This window comes from Lepidothrix coronata, unplaced genomic scaffold (genome assembly GCF_001604755.1).
Source record: "Lepidothrix coronata isolate B3197 unplaced genomic scaffold, Lepidothrix_coronata-1.0 Scaffold1, whole genome shotgun sequence".
Lineage (NCBI taxonomy): Eukaryota > Metazoa > Chordata > Aves > Passeriformes > Pipridae > Lepidothrix > Lepidothrix coronata.
This window is the reverse complement of record NW_016690181.1, coordinates 1,095,564-1,112,712: the sequence shown is the minus strand read 5'-3', so window position 1 is coordinate 1,112,712 and position 17,149 is coordinate 1,095,564. Positions and strand designations below refer to the sequence as shown.

The following is a 17,149-nucleotide window of genomic DNA, read 5'->3' as shown; positions in this document are numbered from 1 at the left end:
GATATTCTAAAGGCTTTTTTTTTAATTTGTCACAGAAAACATCATGTCTGAGAGGGAACCTCCAGTATGTTCTTCACAGGCAATGTCTTGCCATAATATTATGAAGATTTTCCTTTTTTTGAAAGCTTGCCAAAGGGTCTTTGTTCCTTTTGGTAGTACCAACAATGTGGTTTATTACTGGGCTTGTAATGACTCGGAAATATGTGACCTTAATTGGGACATGTAGATTCTCTAGTTCTGATGCCTGGGGTTTTTTACCATTTTTAGCAGATCTGCACATTTTAATTTTTGAAAATATATGGTATTATCTTTTGCTTTATGGAAGTATTGGGCTGGTTGAGTTCTTATATGTTCTACAACTACTTTTTAGGTACTGATGATGTGAACCATCTTGCTTTTTGCTTTTTATGTAGTTAAGCAAAGTATAGTATGAACCCCTGAACTATCTTCATAGTGTGCCTTGCCCAGTTTTGAGGTTGGTGTGGTATGAAGTGAGTGGGGAAGACAAGGACAGTAAAAAGTAGTTCTGTCCAGCCTAAGTAATTTTTGTCACTAGGAGAGCCAAAGTAGAAGAAAAACTAATAGTATCTGCTGCTTTTTGTAATGTAACATTTCTAATTAGGTGAGCTGTGACTGTTCACTGCACCTTTGGCTGTTAATATGCAACCCCCAGTCCTTGTAAGATGGAAATGAACAGAGGCCGCTGGCAAAAGAGCAGAATTAACAATTTACTGAATCACTAGTCCTGGCAAACTTTGTTGTTAATATATTTTTGAGAATAAGATGCCAAGAGCTCTCTCTGTGAACTCATAAGTGACCTTAAATTACCTCCTGTTGTTTGGATTCTCCCGGAAACTGCTAAAACCATACAAATTTAGAAACTACTTTTTTCCTGGTAGTCTTGTATAGCTTTTTTTTTTTTTAAAGTTTTAGGAGGTACAATAGACAGCATTATTTTTTTTTCACAATTAAAAAATGCCATGTAACTTTAATATTGCAAGAATTTTTGAAGAGTTGAACCACAGTCAAGAAACTTGCTTGGAGATTTGACTGCTGATTTTTGATCTTCTCAACAAACATTGAAATCATGTCTGAATTTGTATATGTGTAGATTTTTCCTTCACATCCTTTTTGTGGAAGTCAGCTACACTTGTAGTCCAGACTAGTTAGGTAGGTGTTTCAAGAGACAGGTGTAAAAATAGTCCCATTGCTGTAAAGGGCTTTACTCACTGGAAACATCACTGTTCCCTGCTTATTGGAGAGGGAGTGGACTAAATGACCTTTAAAGGTCCCTTTCACCCAAGCTATTCTGTGGAATCACAGATCATTGAGGTTGGATAAGACCTCCAGGATCATCACATCCAACCATTAACCTAGCATGACCATGTCCCCAGGTAAACCGTGTCCCCAGCTGCCACACCCACGCATTGTTTGGACACTTCCAGGAATGGTAACTCTATCACTTCCCGGGGCAACCTATTTCAATGCCTCACTACCCTTTCAGTGAACAAATTTTTCCTAATATCCAATCTAAACTTCCTCTGGCACATCTTGGGGCCATTTCCTCTGGCCTTGTAACTTGTTACCTGGGAGAAGAGACTGACACCCTCTTCACTACAACCTCCTTTCAAGTTGTTGTAAAGAGCAATGAGGTCCTCCCTGAGCCTTCTTTTCAAGAGGCTAAACAACCTCAGTTCCCTGAGGTTGCCTCTTGTAAGACACATACTCCCGACTCTTCACCAGCTCCATTGCTCTTCTCTGGACGTGTTCCAGCACCTCAGTGTCTTCTTATAGTGAGGGGCCCAAAACTGTACACAGTATTTGAGGTATGACCTCACAAGTGCTGAATACAGGGAGAAAATCACTGCCCTAGTCCTGCTGCCCGCACTATTTCTGGTACAGACCTGGATGCCATTGGCCTTCTTGCCCACCAGGGCACACGCTGGCTTGTGTTCAGCCAGCTGTCAACAAGTACCCTCCAGGCAGCCTTCCAGCCACACTCTTCTCCCAGCCTATAGCCATGCCTGGGGTTGTTGTGGCCCAGGTGCAAGACCAGAGGCTTCACCTTGTTGAACCTCATAAAACTGGCTTTGGTCCATCAATCCAGTCTGTCAAGATCCCTCTGCAGAGCCTTTCTGCCCTCTAGCAGATCAACTCTCCCACCCAGCTTATTGTCACCTGCAAACTGACTGAGAGTGCACCCAATCCCCTTGTCCTGGTCACTGAAGATATTAAGCAGGACTGGAAAACACCACTTGTGACCAGCCACTACCTGGATGTAACTGCACTCACCGCTCTCTGGGCCCAGCCATTCAGCCAGTTTTCTGCCCAATGAACAGTGCACCCGTCCAAGTCATGAGCAGCCATGATTCTGTGTGTGCCTCTGTGCCTGTGGGAATAGTGATATCTGATTCCTCCCTTGGGAACTGTGCTTAATGAAGATAGCTGATGGTACTTAATAAGTGTGGGATGAAACCTACATGTGCACAGGTAGGGTTGGTGGAGTATCTGTTTCCCAACCTATGATTTTGGCAAGAAGCCCTGCAAATATTCTAAAAGCTGGCCAGACTTTCCTATTAGAAAGCACGTACTTTTATGTCTATTCTAAGCAAGCAAGCAACTGAAAAAAAAAATCCTTTTGATGGTTAAAACAGATACAGTCCAAAGTCTGTTGCCTGAAACTAGCAGGAATACATAAATCTACTTTTTTTTTTTTTTTAATTCCTGTGAAATGCAAAGGTAGAAGCAACTGCTTCTAGTAAGTGTCCTTTAAACCTTCTCATGTCTCCAACTACGGAGGCGTAATTTCTTTAAAATACGAAATTTTTGTAATAAAGTTGCAATGCTTCTGGTTTGTGTAGTAACATCATAAATATAATTGTTTGGTTGTATGGAATAAATTACCAGATTTGTTTTATTAACAAGAAATAGTGATACAGCTTGTTTAATATTCCAACGTATAAACAAAATATATATCTATATTGTAGTAGAGAATCAGGTTACATTTTGGTTCTTTCTTTAATACATCTGTAACAACTTGAGTAAAAGGATTTGGTTTTTACTGGATTAATTTGATGAGACTAACAGTGCACCAAAATAAGAGAACATGGTAAGCTACTCCTTTCTTGGCTTAACTGCTGCAGATAGCTTCATGCAAAAGATAGATTCTTCAATCCCAACCTTGGCAGATAAGACTCATAAAGGGAAACAAATTATTGCAAGAAATCTGAAGCCTTTTTGCTTATACTGTTGACAGTAAATTTGAGTATAAAGTGGAAAATTTTATAGTAGTTTCTTTTTATTTGGTTTTTAGTTCTGAGCTTGGACAGTGAAAAATCATTTTTAAAATAAAACTTTCATTGCTTTATTTTTATGCCTTTTAAAGTCTTTTAAAATCTGAAGTGACTGGTTTTTTGTGTGTCAGTTTTCAGTGGAACTCTTAAAATCAGAACTCTTAGGTTTTCAGTTTTTCAAGAAGATGTGACCTTTTATTTATTGTTTATATTTTATTATTTATATTTTATTTTTCCCTAGAGGTATTTAAAAGATGCATAGGCATGGCACTTAGGGACATGGTTTAGCATGGACCTGGCAGTGTTACATTTCTGATTGGACTCAATGGTCTTAAAAATCTTTTCCAACTTAAATTATTCTGAAACTCAAGACATTTTATTGAAACTGTAACTGTATTCAAATAGTTGTATTTGTAAAAAACTGATATTTGAGACCAAGCACTAGTGAGTTCCATGAGTACTTGCAAGGTTCACGCAGATTAAATAATGCCAAATACAGGAAATTTACTTTTAGAAGTATGAAGTGGAGCATGTCAGTTTTGAGTACCACTGAAATTCAGTTGTTGCTTATAGTTTTACAAAAAGAATCTGCCTTGTAGAATTTATATTGGTATTTTTAAAAAATTGTTGATATAAGTTAGTATTTTCAATGTCTTGTCGTCTGTTTTGCTTCATTTTTACTTTCTTTTGGTCTCTTGTATAAAGGTCTTTTGCTTCATTTTTACTTTCTTTTGGTCTCTTGTATAAATAGCTTATTGCTAGAAAAGTATATTTTATAGGCTTAATAATTGTTTTGCAGTGTTGTAATTTTAAGAGCTGGTGATCTAATAGCAAAAATATCAACTTGAGCTAGCAGATACATGTGAAGAAAATACCCATTTCCAGCTAAAGGGGAAAAAGGCAGAAATCTGATCTCGATAGTGTCATTGTTCTGTTGTCTGAATATTAGAAACAATTGTTAGCCCTTACTGAAACACTGAAAAATTTGGATCACTACTTTTTCGTCCCACCTCCTTGTAATAAAGTCAAGGAACAATCTTTTTTCCGTCTCCATCCTCTGTCTTCTCACAGAATTAATGGCCATTTATTTTCAGAGATACAGCTGAGAATTGATATTTGTCCCCACTGTCTTAAATGAGAAAAAAATTAGTAACTTAATGTTGCTTTTCTTTCCTTTCACATGGAATCACAGACATCCGCTAATGACCTGGGATTCTAGCCAAGAGCTAGCAGCAGTGGGAGAAAATGCAGGATATTTATAACTTTGTTATAATCTGTTATTTATTCCTTACTCTCTTCATTGTAAGAGAGATATCACTCAGTATAACAAAATCACCCAACTAACAAATCTCACAGTATTTATTTTGCTTGTTTTAAGACATTATCAGTAAAACTGCTCTGCTTTTTTTTTTTTGGTAAATATTCGGGCACAGATAATGATGGTATCACAACATTTAAAGTGACAAATTACATTATTTTTCTGGCATGAAATAATATCTGGGCCAGAGGAATAGGATGTCTAAAACATCTTCTGGCCCTGGGGGAGTAAAACAGTGTGGCTGTAGAGAGCATTGTGTTGCTTCTTCCAGCTGTGACATTAGCCTTTTCTAGACTTTTAGAAAAGCTGAAGTTTTTAGTTTCCCCCGTGGTTCCATTATTGAGTGATCTGGCCTAGAATTCACTCAGGAAAATTTTTCCTACATGGTGTATTGCTGGCCCTAGTGTAAGTCACTGTGTTATTGTTCTGCTGGTGAAGATGCACAGCACAGAAAAGAAATCTGCACCTCTGACATCCAACCCAGCAAACAGACACCCATGTGTATAGAGCAGCACTCAAACCTGCAGTCACAGGTTTCTAGGACTGAGAAACAAACCACTTAGTTGCTCATCTGCTCATTAAGTGGTTTGTAGGCACAGTGTGGCAGGTTGTGTGTAGCTAGCTATTTACTTGTAATTTTCTCTTTCCTTTCCCTAAGGATGCTTACTGCAGTTTTTATCTAAAGAGCTAGATAATACAATGATACTACAGAGTCGTCTGTCTTTGCCTTTGGGAAAAGAGTAATTCACTCCTTTGCAGAGGGTGGGCATAATCAAAAAAACCTCTGTGTTTTTGGGCATATCTGATCTTTAAATATGTTGGTTTCTTATAACATTTGATAAGTTTGACACATACCTGCCCACCCACAGCCTTTTTTGCAACTGTGTCATGGCAGACTTATCATATCAAGGGAAGAAGTGCTCAAAATCAGACAAGGAGTGTTCTTTAGCTGGGAAGTTTTGTCAGAATGTCTTCCTTAAGTCTTGATTGGGAATCCCAGAATTATACAACTGCTCTGAATTTTCTTTTGACGTTCATGAGAAGTTATATATATCCAAGTAACTGTGTCTGTAAGAACTATTTTACATAAATTGAATGGAGCTCTTGGAAAAAATAGTACACCTGTGATGATTCTGTTTCACAGAATATCTTTACAGAACGAGGATTCAAGTCTGAAGCTGGACTTCTACCAGGTGATCTGCCTGTATAGATCAGAAAAAGAAACAGCTCCCTAAGACAAATAGTCCTTTTCTTATAGAACTAGACTATAGTTCCCATAGTCACTTTTAAATAGTGACAGTTTGTAACAATCAGCTTTTGAGGAAAGATGGAGAATGTTTTCACCGCATCTCCCTAACAAATATTGCTGTTCTCCTGGAGAGAATTACTAAGCCTTACATCTAATTCACAATTTACTAAAGGGAAGTGATTTTATGCATTCCTTAATGGATAGGATTTGCCTCTGTTGATTTAATGGGCAGATGAAATACCAGAATAAAGCTTACATAGAACATAACATGTTATGTGTGAATCCTAAAGCAGTCATTAATAAAGTAAAAAATTGACAAGTGTTTTTCAGTGTAGAAAGCTTTATGACAAGTAAGGCTGAACTGAGCTAAATCAGATATTGATACAGTATCAAATGTTGTGGGGTTTAGATTGTATGGCTGTTACATACAAATTGCTCTTCTATAAATGAGTGATAACAAAAGAGGAATCCCAGTTGGGCGGGAAAAGAGAGATCAAAGAGAAACGTGGTTTTGTACAGGGAGATGACAATACCAGCAATAGAATACCACCAATTCAGTAAAAAGAGAAGGAGAAAAAAAAGAAAACAGAGGGTGGAGTTGTGCCATTGGTGATGAAGCACTTCAGAAGTTTTAAAAGTTCAGGTTCTATCAGAACATTTATAAATTAGATTGATGTGGTAAGCACAGATTGTTTCTTTTTCAAAAGGAGACAGGTTTTTTTATGAGTGAATAAGATGTATTTTCATGATTTTATAATTCAGTGATAAAATGACAGGAATATAAAGCTACCACTCACCCTGTTCAGTGTTGCTGATTTTCTTCCTCTCTCCTCCTAGAGGAACAGTATATATTTCTCAAACATTATTTGGAATTTTTTCTAATAGTTTTGTTTTACAATTCCACTTAAATACCTTCATCAAGATTGAACTTTCATGCTGTTAAATTTAGTGTCTGTATGTACATCACCACACAGAGCAGACAGTTTTTCCACTGGAAAAAATCACAGCTGATAAGATGAACAAAGCAATCATTGTGTCCTCTCACAGGGAAAATTAAAGCACAAAGGATTTAAGGACATGCAGGAAGTCTGTTGGCAGAGCCAAGAACAGAACTGTCTCTTAAGTTCTGGTGCAAATGCCTCTGCCATGGGCCAAGCTTCTTGAGCTGGAGAGAAGCTTTTCCTTTCACTGCCCTGCTTCCGGTTTGACTGGGAAAAAGAAACTGAAAAGACAGGATAGAGAGAGGGAAGAGAAATAACCCTGGTTGTGAAGCTGTGGTCTCTTAACAAGAGAGAAGAAATGTTCCCAAACTAACCAACCGATGCTTTCCTCCCCCCTTCTCTATATCCCATTCAAGCCAAAAAGTAATGTTGCTTAAGTAATCCTAATGTCACAGTAGATGGTTCTGTGCAACTGATCAGCATAATGTGCTTCCCTTTACTTCTACTTTTTCTGGCCATGTACAGAAAGCCCTTCAACTGACATTTGTTTAATATTCTTTAAGAGAAAACACATGCAGAAAAAGCCTTGCATTATTGGAACTACTTCCTAGATTTGTTTTCACATATTCCTTCCTTGCATCCTCTTTCTGCTTTTTTATTTAAATTAATCTTGGGGAGTTTATGAAAGTTCGGGGACCAGGGCTTTCATTATTTTGGCAGAAATTGTTTAGTTCTGCATAACTCTATTTCATGAAATATTTTTTCACCTTAAATCTAAGTCTTGGATGCTACATCTGAGATGTAGCAGCAATTTAATTTAAAAAAATTTAGTCACAATCCAAACAGTAACAGCTTAAGGGGGACAAGATTCTGGAAGGAAAACACACCAAATAATGAGATAGAGCATATCTGTAGTTCATAGCAAACACATACTGCAGGACTGAGGCTTTTAGGTTTTCTGCAGTTGCTTAAACTGTCCTGACCTATTGGTTGAGTGATTTTGTTTGTATAATTAATAGTAGCCCCTTTTTTATACTAAGATCATTTTGTAGCTGGACCTGCTGCAATTGTCTCAATGCTCTGAAGCTTTTTATCTACTGATGAGGAAGTTTTCTGTTTTCTTGTGTGCATGGCAAATCTTAATTGAAATTCAGCCACTGAGTTTTTCAGCATTTATAAAGTGATTTGTTGGTTCTGTGGTGAAAAGTAGCTGTTGACTGTGGTAGCTGTATGTCTTATTTGAGTTTAGTCTTTTCCTCTTTCATTAAATTGTGGTATTTTAAAGGCTGTTTTTAAAATGCGCTGCACAAGATGATAATTTTCTTTTGTTTTTTTTTTCTTCCCAGTTACATGCCTGTGGGAATTTATCCTAGTATTCTAACTTTAACCTAATGTTTTATAGTAAAACTGGTTTGGTTTTAGTGAGTTGTTTGTCGATATTGATGCTTGTGGACAATGCCTATAACAAGTAGCAATTTTAGTTATTCAAAAACCCTTTTTTTAATTCCTGCCTTTTTGCCTTGACCAAATAAACTCCCTTGAAATTTCAAAGATTAGTTTATTTTCCTAATTTTAATATTAAATATTGACCATTTTGCACACTGGCAAATAAGAAAACAGTTACTGAACAAATAAGATTTGATAAACTACTATTAGCTTGTTGCTCCTAAAAGGTATAGGTTTCTCTCTTCTGCTCCTTCTGCTTTCTCCTCCATTCTCCTCCACTTCAATCAAAGTTGGTTTCTGCCTCTTCCTTGTTCTTTAAAAAAAATGCAAATATTATTTACCAGAAATTATTTAGGGAAAAAAAACCCAAATGCCATAAAACCCTTATTTATCAATATTTTTACCTTAAATTTGCAAATGTGACATTACATCCTGTACCTGGAAGTTTATTGGATTTTTTTTTCATGTTACTCTGAGACTTCATTTGAGTGACTTGGGAAAACTTTCAGTTTCCTGACTTATTAAACCTCAAAGTACAACAGACAGTTTACTGTCATATAAAACAACTGCTTTTTGTTTCCTTTTGCAATTCAGGTTCTGATTGGATTAAGAAAGGGAAGTTTTATGCTTGGTAAACTCATATTGCCAAACCTTCATTTCTGATAGAATGCCTCCATTATCTTCAAAAGTAAAGCATTTTTTGCTGTAAGAGGGATGCTATCACAGAATAAAGGCAGCCCATTCCACTTACAGTGTAAACCACATATTTGCTGTTAATTATCCTAGTTGTATATCTATTAAATGCACAGTAATTCAAAGCAAGGTCAAAGATACCCATATTAACTGAGCCTCATGTTACAGTAGTCTATAGCATTAGTTTAAATCACATGCATTAAAGAAGAGTTTGATTATCTCTAGCCTTTTGGAGGAACAAAAGAAAAACTGCCAGGCAACACACTTGTGTCTTGTCTTTGTGTGTGTCACATAGAAAGGACCTAGATTACAAGTGTTATCCACAGGCCATTGGTTTGATAGAGAAACATTAAAAAAAAGTTTTCTTAGTGTACACTACTTCTGCTATCTTCTAATGGAACATTGAAATAGATTTTGAAATGTTCAAGTGACCTGTTGTTAGACTTGACATAAATGATTATTATCTAATATAAAACAGTCTCACCCCCAAATATGTTTGTATTACAGCAACTTGGGCAGCATTTTGGTATGCCTAAGCTGCATGATTAGGACATTTTAACTACATTTTAGACCAAACCTTTCCCTTTCTCCCACCTGTACTGTAATGAGGACTGAGTTGTATGATCAAGATTTGTTAGATTTGAGCTGGAATCTGGCCACGTTCACAGAATCACAGAATATGCCGAGTTGGAAGCAATCCACAAGGAATGCCGGCGAAGTACCTTGAATGATAACAGTTGTCTTAATGCCCTCTCATAACTTCTTCAGAAAGGCATGGTTTTTTCCACTATTAGGACTGTTGACACGTAATAACTTGCAGAATGTTTCACAGATGACCATGGGGTGTGGACCATATACAGCTGGGCAAGTGCAGAGAAAAGACTTTGCAAAGCCAGTTAGGGCCTTGTTGAAAGAAGCACTCTTGCATGGAACAAACTGAACAGTGCCAATCACGCAGAGCAGCTGTGCAGGGAAGACATAATCTTCCCAGCCAAATGGCATGTTCTCTGCAGGAAACCATATCCAACTCATGTTCTTTGGAAAGCCTGAAGTTTCATTTTAAAAGTGAGACTTGGAAGAGTCCCAGAAGAGTCTTTTTTTTTTTCCTTCCCTCCTCATGATCAGCAAAACCCATGATTCAATCTATTATATCATGAAATATGCTAGTACATATGTCCTGAATGATTAATTGTAGTATTTTTTGTATAATCTGCAGCTGTTATTGCTGATGGGTATTTGGACTAATGCCTCTGATATTAGCACAGAAAAAGCTTTGGTTTCAATTACTCTCCTTCATTTTTAAACAAGTAATAAATTAATTGCTATGCTTTACTTTTTCATTTTTTTTCTGCAGTACACTAAAACAAAGAGGCTTTTCTGACTAAATTGAGACTATATTCAATTAAATGAATTGTAATTTATCCTCACAAAAGGAGAGAGTAATTTACCAGAAAGAACAAACACAAAACGGTACAAATCAGCTTTTAATAGAAGTTCAGTAAGTAATTTTTGAAATCCTCATTCTTCATCATCCTAGGCTTGTGTCACTGTTTTCATAGTTATCAGCTTTGCTTGTATTATACATCTTTTCTCAAGGCCTAATTCAAAAAGGTCTGATTTAAACCATATTTGTATTAAAGTGTCTGAGCAGCCATGTGTATTTAATAGAGAGTAAATGTAAGTTTGCTTTGTTTTACTGAGACTTTGGAGTTAGAGGCTCTTCCTTCAGGGAGTATAATGTATGTGGAGAGAGTGCCTAATAATTTCCACAGTTGGCTTTAATTGCTTTGGTTATTATAAGATTGCAAGGAACTTTGTGAATATTAGTAAGAACATCTCAGAATTTTCTAGTAATGGATAGTATTATTCCTGCTTTATCTGCAGGAAAATCAAACTGTGACAATGTTAAATGAGTTGCACAATGTCATACAAAAGTTTCAACAGAGCTAGAAGTAAAATGCTGTTGTTATAAATAACCAACTTCAATGTCCAGGTGACGTTGTTAGCATTGCTATCCCGAAGGCTTACCACCTTGGGAAAATTTCATTTTATTATGCTTAGCTCTGTTATTAACTCTCAAAAATCCATGGTGAACCTTCAGAAAGGAGGACAGCTCTTAATGAAGAAACTATCAGAGAATCAAGATACTTCTCTAGGTTGCATTTATTCCTGTTGTAAGAGGAATATGAACTATATGAACTATATGAACCATATGAACTATAGGTTTCGAAATTGATATGGAGTACTCAAGCTGTTTTAGGCCACTTCTGTGTACAATGAGCCATGCAAAATTCCTGAATTCATTCAATGTTGATACTCTGAAGTGGGCACAGTATTGCCTTGCTCCCATTACTTCAAGGTAATGCATCCTGTAATTTCTTAGTCCTTTATCCTGCTTGACTCCAGTCTCATTCAGTTTGCCCCCAAATCCTACCCTCTGGACTACAGATCTACAAACATCTGTCTTTCACACTTCTGTCACTGTTCTTCATCCTCCGTATCAACAACCCAATGTTTTCCTGCACTTCAGGTTCCAAACCACTGTGTTTGACATACTAGTATTGTAAGAAAGATCTAACAAGTGAATGCAGGGTACTTAACATTGAGTCTGATAAATCTGAAAGACAAATACTGTGAAGATCCCTGTTCCTATGGAATTATTAAAGGGGCAAGATCTACAAGTAATGGAGAGTGTTTATAATGAGACATATTATCATGGGCTGTTTTTTTTTTCTTTTGGTCTTTTCAGGTGTTCCAGGACCTTGGCACTTCTGTGTTGTCAGGTGCATTTAGAGGATACAACATCTGCCTTTTTGCATATGGACAGACAGGTTCAGGAAAAACTTACACAATGATGGGAACACCTGTGAGTTACACCATTCATTTTAAACTTAGGTTTGAGGGCAAGACATCTAGCAGAAACATCTGTCTATTTTTAAACTGTTATGGTAGTGCTTGTTGAATTATACATGTTTTATTTGGTATTTAAGTGGATAAAATGAGAGCCTTTTCATTTAGGTAAACTATATAGTACAGGTAAAATACTAGAAAATACAGTATAGTTTAAATATTTATTAGTAGACAATCTTCATCTTACTATGCATGAATCTTACCATCAGGTTAGAGGACAAAGAAAAGCTATATACCTGAATGTATAGCCCTGAGTTTCAGAAACTGTAGCCCAAAGTAATACAAAGTATTAATTCTCATGGAATATTTTGGCAGTCTGAACTGTGCTGAAATTAAATTACTTTCACAAATAAAACCGAATAAAATTCTCGGTAATATTTTTGTAACAGGCTTAATGATTTACTTGAGATCTTTATTTCTTGCAGAAGCTATTCTTTGGCTTGTGGAAACTAATATTCACTTCACTTCTAGTTTTGAAATGTGTTTGAATAGAATTTGCAGATGCTGTTACATTTTAAGATTGTCTATCAGGAATCACTTAAAAAGTGCATTTTAATCTCAGTACTCAGATTGATAGAGTCAGTTGATGACTTCCTGTGTTCTGCTGTAACACAATGCAATTTGATTTTTATCCAGGAATATTCTTAGCTGTTGGTGAAACATGCCCCTAAAAAAGAAAAAAAATTTAATAATTTGTGTAAGTGTACCAGGATTTCCTACATCCATGGGATTCAATTTTCAAGGGGAAATAAGGGCAAAATGAGTTCAAACCCTGAAGATAAGAAAAAGTCTGTTCTGCAGTGGTTTGTGCTTTTGACAAGAATTTTAAAATTTTGTTTTCTCAACAGACATCAACAATAGGATTTTGTTAAATGATTACCCGTTTCTCCATTAATTTTATGCAAAATCAAATTTTACGCCATGAAAGCCTGAAGAACTGTTAAAATTGGAGTTAATAAGTGATAAACTAGGATATTTGTATTAGACTATTTTGAAAATATCTTAGCAATTCAAAATGGCCACCTCTTGAAATTATCATTATTTCCAAGGAAATTTCTGGATGTAGTCTTTCTAAGAGATTTCTTGCTTAGATAATGATTTCTTTCTCCACTGGAATATTGCTTTGATCTGATCTTTAATAACATGTGTCCGCTGTGAAACAGTGTTCAAAACTAAGAAGAAACAAGTGTTTGGTATAAACTGAACTTTTGTACATGGTGGTCTACTTGATGAACCTGGACTTTCTCCCATCGACACCATTTCAGGTGTGCCTTCTAAAAACCTTTCGTGATATTCAACAGGCAGATTCCACCTAAGCCTTGGAGTCTTTCCCAGAGTGTGCTGGCACTGCAATCACTGAAGTGTGAGCAATCGTGTCATAAGAACAGTTCGTCAAACAAATCGACACCATTTCTTCAGTGCTGTGTAGACTGTTTGGGCAAAATTTAAATCAGCTAGTTTGGGTACTGTCAGCAACCTCATATCCTGTTCTCTCTGAGAGACAAAATTTATAAATCTAGCTGTTTGAAGACTGCTCTGTGATGCCACAGCACAAAGAAATAAAAGTAGAATAAGGAAAAAACCCAAAATATTCATGACCAAGCAAATTAGTTTCAGTGTTGACCTGGCTTCATCTAGACTGCAACACCTCTGACATAGATGTGTCCAGTATCTTTACATTAAACAGCTCTTGGATTTAACCCATGCCTTTAAACTTCTCATTGATGCTGTGTAAGTTGCTCTAAAATTACTTTTGCTATAGATAGCCATACTGTTTTAAGCTACACTTCAGAGCTGTTTGTGCTGTAATCCACCATAAAGTCATTACTGCACTATGATTCTGTCCTTTTCTTATAACTTGGCTTTTATTTTAATAAATTTTGCATGAGTGGTAGCAAGTATATTGTTTAATTTTTTTTTTCTGTTTATTATTTAAGGCGTCCATTGGGCTGACACCTCGTATATGTGAGGTATTTTTTTTTCCTTCACCTGCATTTGTTTAAGCAGTTACATTTTCTTAATGTATTTAAAATTTACATAAACTATTGGTTTGTACAGGGCCTCTTTTCAAGGAAGGAGGATTACTCAGACCAGACAGCATCTTGCAGGGTAAAGGTCAGGTAAGTTTGTCACTGGTTTGGACAGTGATATGAAAGCTTTCAACAACATATTCCTGTGATCAAACTAAGTAAAAACTAGTTTATTTTGTTTCTGTTTTCTTAGATGATAGTAATTTTGGAGCAAGGGGAAGAACACAGAGGAAGGATGAGAAAGTACTGGGTTTAGGTTTCCATTTCAGTATAGTTTTTGGATGCTGTATGTTCGCTTTTGTATAGGCAGCTGAAATAGGAGTGTAGTGAAAAATTACTTCCTGTTTGTTTAACTCCTAAATTTGAGCCATAATCCTACATTCCGTTCTTATTTATCATTTCCATGGACTTAATGAGCCATATGTTTGGAAATCTGGGGCTTTGAACCCGCTAGTGTAAAACATGTATGTAAGATTCAGTTAGTAACATTGTCTAAATATACAATTTATCCTTTTGTTTTCATTTTGAGTGCATTTAGCTTTTTTTTTTCCTATTCAGTTTTCTTGAAATCTATAATGAGCGTGTCCGAGATCTGTTAAAACAGTCAGATCGAAAGAAACCTTATACACTTCGAGTTCGAGAACACCCAGAAACAGGACCATATGTACAAGGTGAGAGTGGGCTTCACAATTAGCATCATCAAAATTGCAAGTAAATGTATATCGGGTCTTTAAATATCTTTGCATATATTCCTGGCATGTTTCTAATTTTTTCTACTCTTCAAGAGTTACTTTCCTTGAGAGTTTTTTCATGTTAATATGATCATGTATAATACACTGAAAGCTTTGCCTCTGTTATCCTACTGGCTGTATGTCCTGTACCCTTTTGGTTGCTTTTCCAAGTATAGATCATATGCAAGCCATGGTATTTTGCTTTATTTTCTTCTGAAAAAATGTTAACTTTATCAAGAAATTCACCAACATCAGTTCTAAATGCATTCTCCAAACCGGTCTAAGGTCCCTCCATAACTGTTTTGGTCTCTGGCAGCAGAATGTACATTTAAAAAAAGAAAATATAGATAAATTCAACTGTTGGATGTTGCAGGGCAGGCCATGATTAAAATCCGTATTATCCAAGCAAGAACCCCAAAAGCTTCATTTTTCTTCATTAAACTGATAAAACTCAGGATGGGTAGTGTAGGTGCATTATATGATTAAAACCATCATGGCTTTTTATTTCATAGAATCATAGAATTATAGAGTCATAGAACATCCTGAGTTGGAAGGGACCCACGAGGGTCTTCAAAGTCCAACTCCCAGCCCTGCACAGGACAGCCACAAAAATCTCACCATATGCCTGAGAGCATTTCCAAATACTTCTTGAATTCTGTCAGGCTTGGTGCAGTGACCACTTCTCAGGGGAGCTTGTTCTTGTGCCTGACCACCCTCTGGGTGACGCACCCTTTCTGAATATCCAACCTAAACCTCCCCGAACACAACTTCATGGCATTTTGTCCTGGATCCTGTCACTGGTCACCAGAGAGAACAGATCAGTGCCTGTCCCTCTGCTTCCCCACCATGAGGAAGTTGTACACTGCAATGAGGTGTCCCCTCAACTTCCTCTTCTCCAGGCTGAACAGACCAAGTGACCTCAGCCACTCCTTTTATGGCTTCCCCTCAAGGCCCTTCACCACTCTCGCAGCCCTCCTTTGGATGCTTTCTAACAGCTTTGTATCTTTCTTACATTGTGGTGCCCAAAACTGCACACAAGACTTAAGGTGAGGCCGCCCCAGTGCAGAGCAGAGCAGGACAATCCCCTCCCTCGACCGGCTGGCGATGCTTTGCCTGATGCCCCCCAGGACAGGGTTGTCCCTCCTGGCTGCCAGGGCACTGCTGACTCATATTCAACTTGCCATTGACCAGGACCCCCAGGGTCGCTTTCTGTGGTGCTGCTCTCCAGCCTCTCGTTCCCCAGCCTATACATTCATCCAGAGTTGCCCCATCCCAGATGCAGAATCTGGCCCTTATCTTTATTAAACCTTTGATGACTGCCCAGCCCTTTGATTTGTTAAGGTCTTCCTGCAGGACCTCTCTGCCTTCATGGCTGTTAAGGTATTTAAAAAAACTGCTTTTATTGTCCCCACAGTACTGTTCAGCTTCAGTTCCAGTTGAGCTTTGTCGACACAAAGTTTCTCCCCACATTTTACCCCTTCGTGCTTGTAACAGCAGCCCCTTAGACAGTTCGTGGTTTTTAGTGAATCGTAGCTTTCAAATCACGTGACAGAGAACAGATGAAAAATGAAAACGTGTTTTTTCCCATTTCAGTTGTCTTTCTTACTTTAGTTCTTCTCTCTCATTTTTCTACTTCCAGTTCATTTTCAGTTTTGATTGTTGCCTTCATCTCAGGGTCTCACAGAGCTTTCACTTGCAATTAGGCCTTTGGTACTTTGTAAATTGATTGGCTCCTGGTGTAAAGTTTGCCTGCTACATTGTGTGTCTGACCAAAAACTGACCAAAGGCACATGTCAAAATCAGTGCACCAGTGCAAAATCATAAACTGTAGCTTTACACTGGAGACCAGAAGGAAGAGCCTTTTCCAAACTGATGCAAGTTTCATAAATTAGTGAGGTTTTTTAGGAAGTAAATGCATACATTTCCTTTTCAGTTTGCCTTATTTAGTGGTCAGAATTCCAAAGTTGCATGTGGTATCACTGACTCTGCAACTGCTTGGCTGGCCACTAAGTGGGTAGTAACACCTTGGGGGTATGCATTTAGTACACAAAATGCATATCACACAGAATTTTGTGGGTCCTGTCACATCAGATCAAATACTGTTTTTTTCTGGATTTTAAATAGAATTCTTGTGTCAGTTTGTTTTGTGAATTTCTTTTGTTCTCCCTGGTTCACTTTTCTCCCTCTCCTTTTCTTTACGGCATTACACATCGGATTGTTATCCTCACTTTAGAGATTAAGGCAAAATGTGACAACAGATAAGGTGACTTGACTGTGTGATTGAATAGAGCCTATAATTCCCATCTCTGATTCCCTGGACATCTGTTGTATTGGTCACGGTACATCTAACAACCAGTGGTTGTTACCAATTCCTCTTCTCAAAATTTGAAATCAGTGCTTGGAAAGTGTTGAACTTGCATAGTCTTATACACAAGGGCCTATCTTGCATTCTGGTTATTTCAGCTGTGCTTTCCCAGCACATCAGCATCCTGTTTAAGGAGAGTTGGAAAATAGCTGAATTGATGGTCTCATTAGTAT

At 37.2% G+C, this 17,149-nt stretch overlaps 1 protein-coding gene across 1 annotated transcript in view; it reads left to right on the top strand.

The window, feature by feature from the left end:
• Positions 1–17,149, top strand: part of STARD9 (StAR related lipid transfer domain containing 9) — a 101,679-nt gene that overhangs the window by 29,299 nt on the left and 55,231 nt on the right. Inside the window, exons 4-7 of the mRNA XM_017808635.1 lie at positions 11,690–11,806; positions 13,788–13,820; positions 13,909–13,970; positions 14,439–14,551. Of these exons, the coding sequence (XP_017664124.1) occupies positions 11,690–11,806; positions 13,788–13,820; positions 13,909–13,970; positions 14,439–14,551 (325 nt within the window). The remainder of the gene's footprint in view (positions 1–11,689; positions 11,807–13,787; positions 13,821–13,908; positions 13,971–14,438; positions 14,552–17,149) is intronic.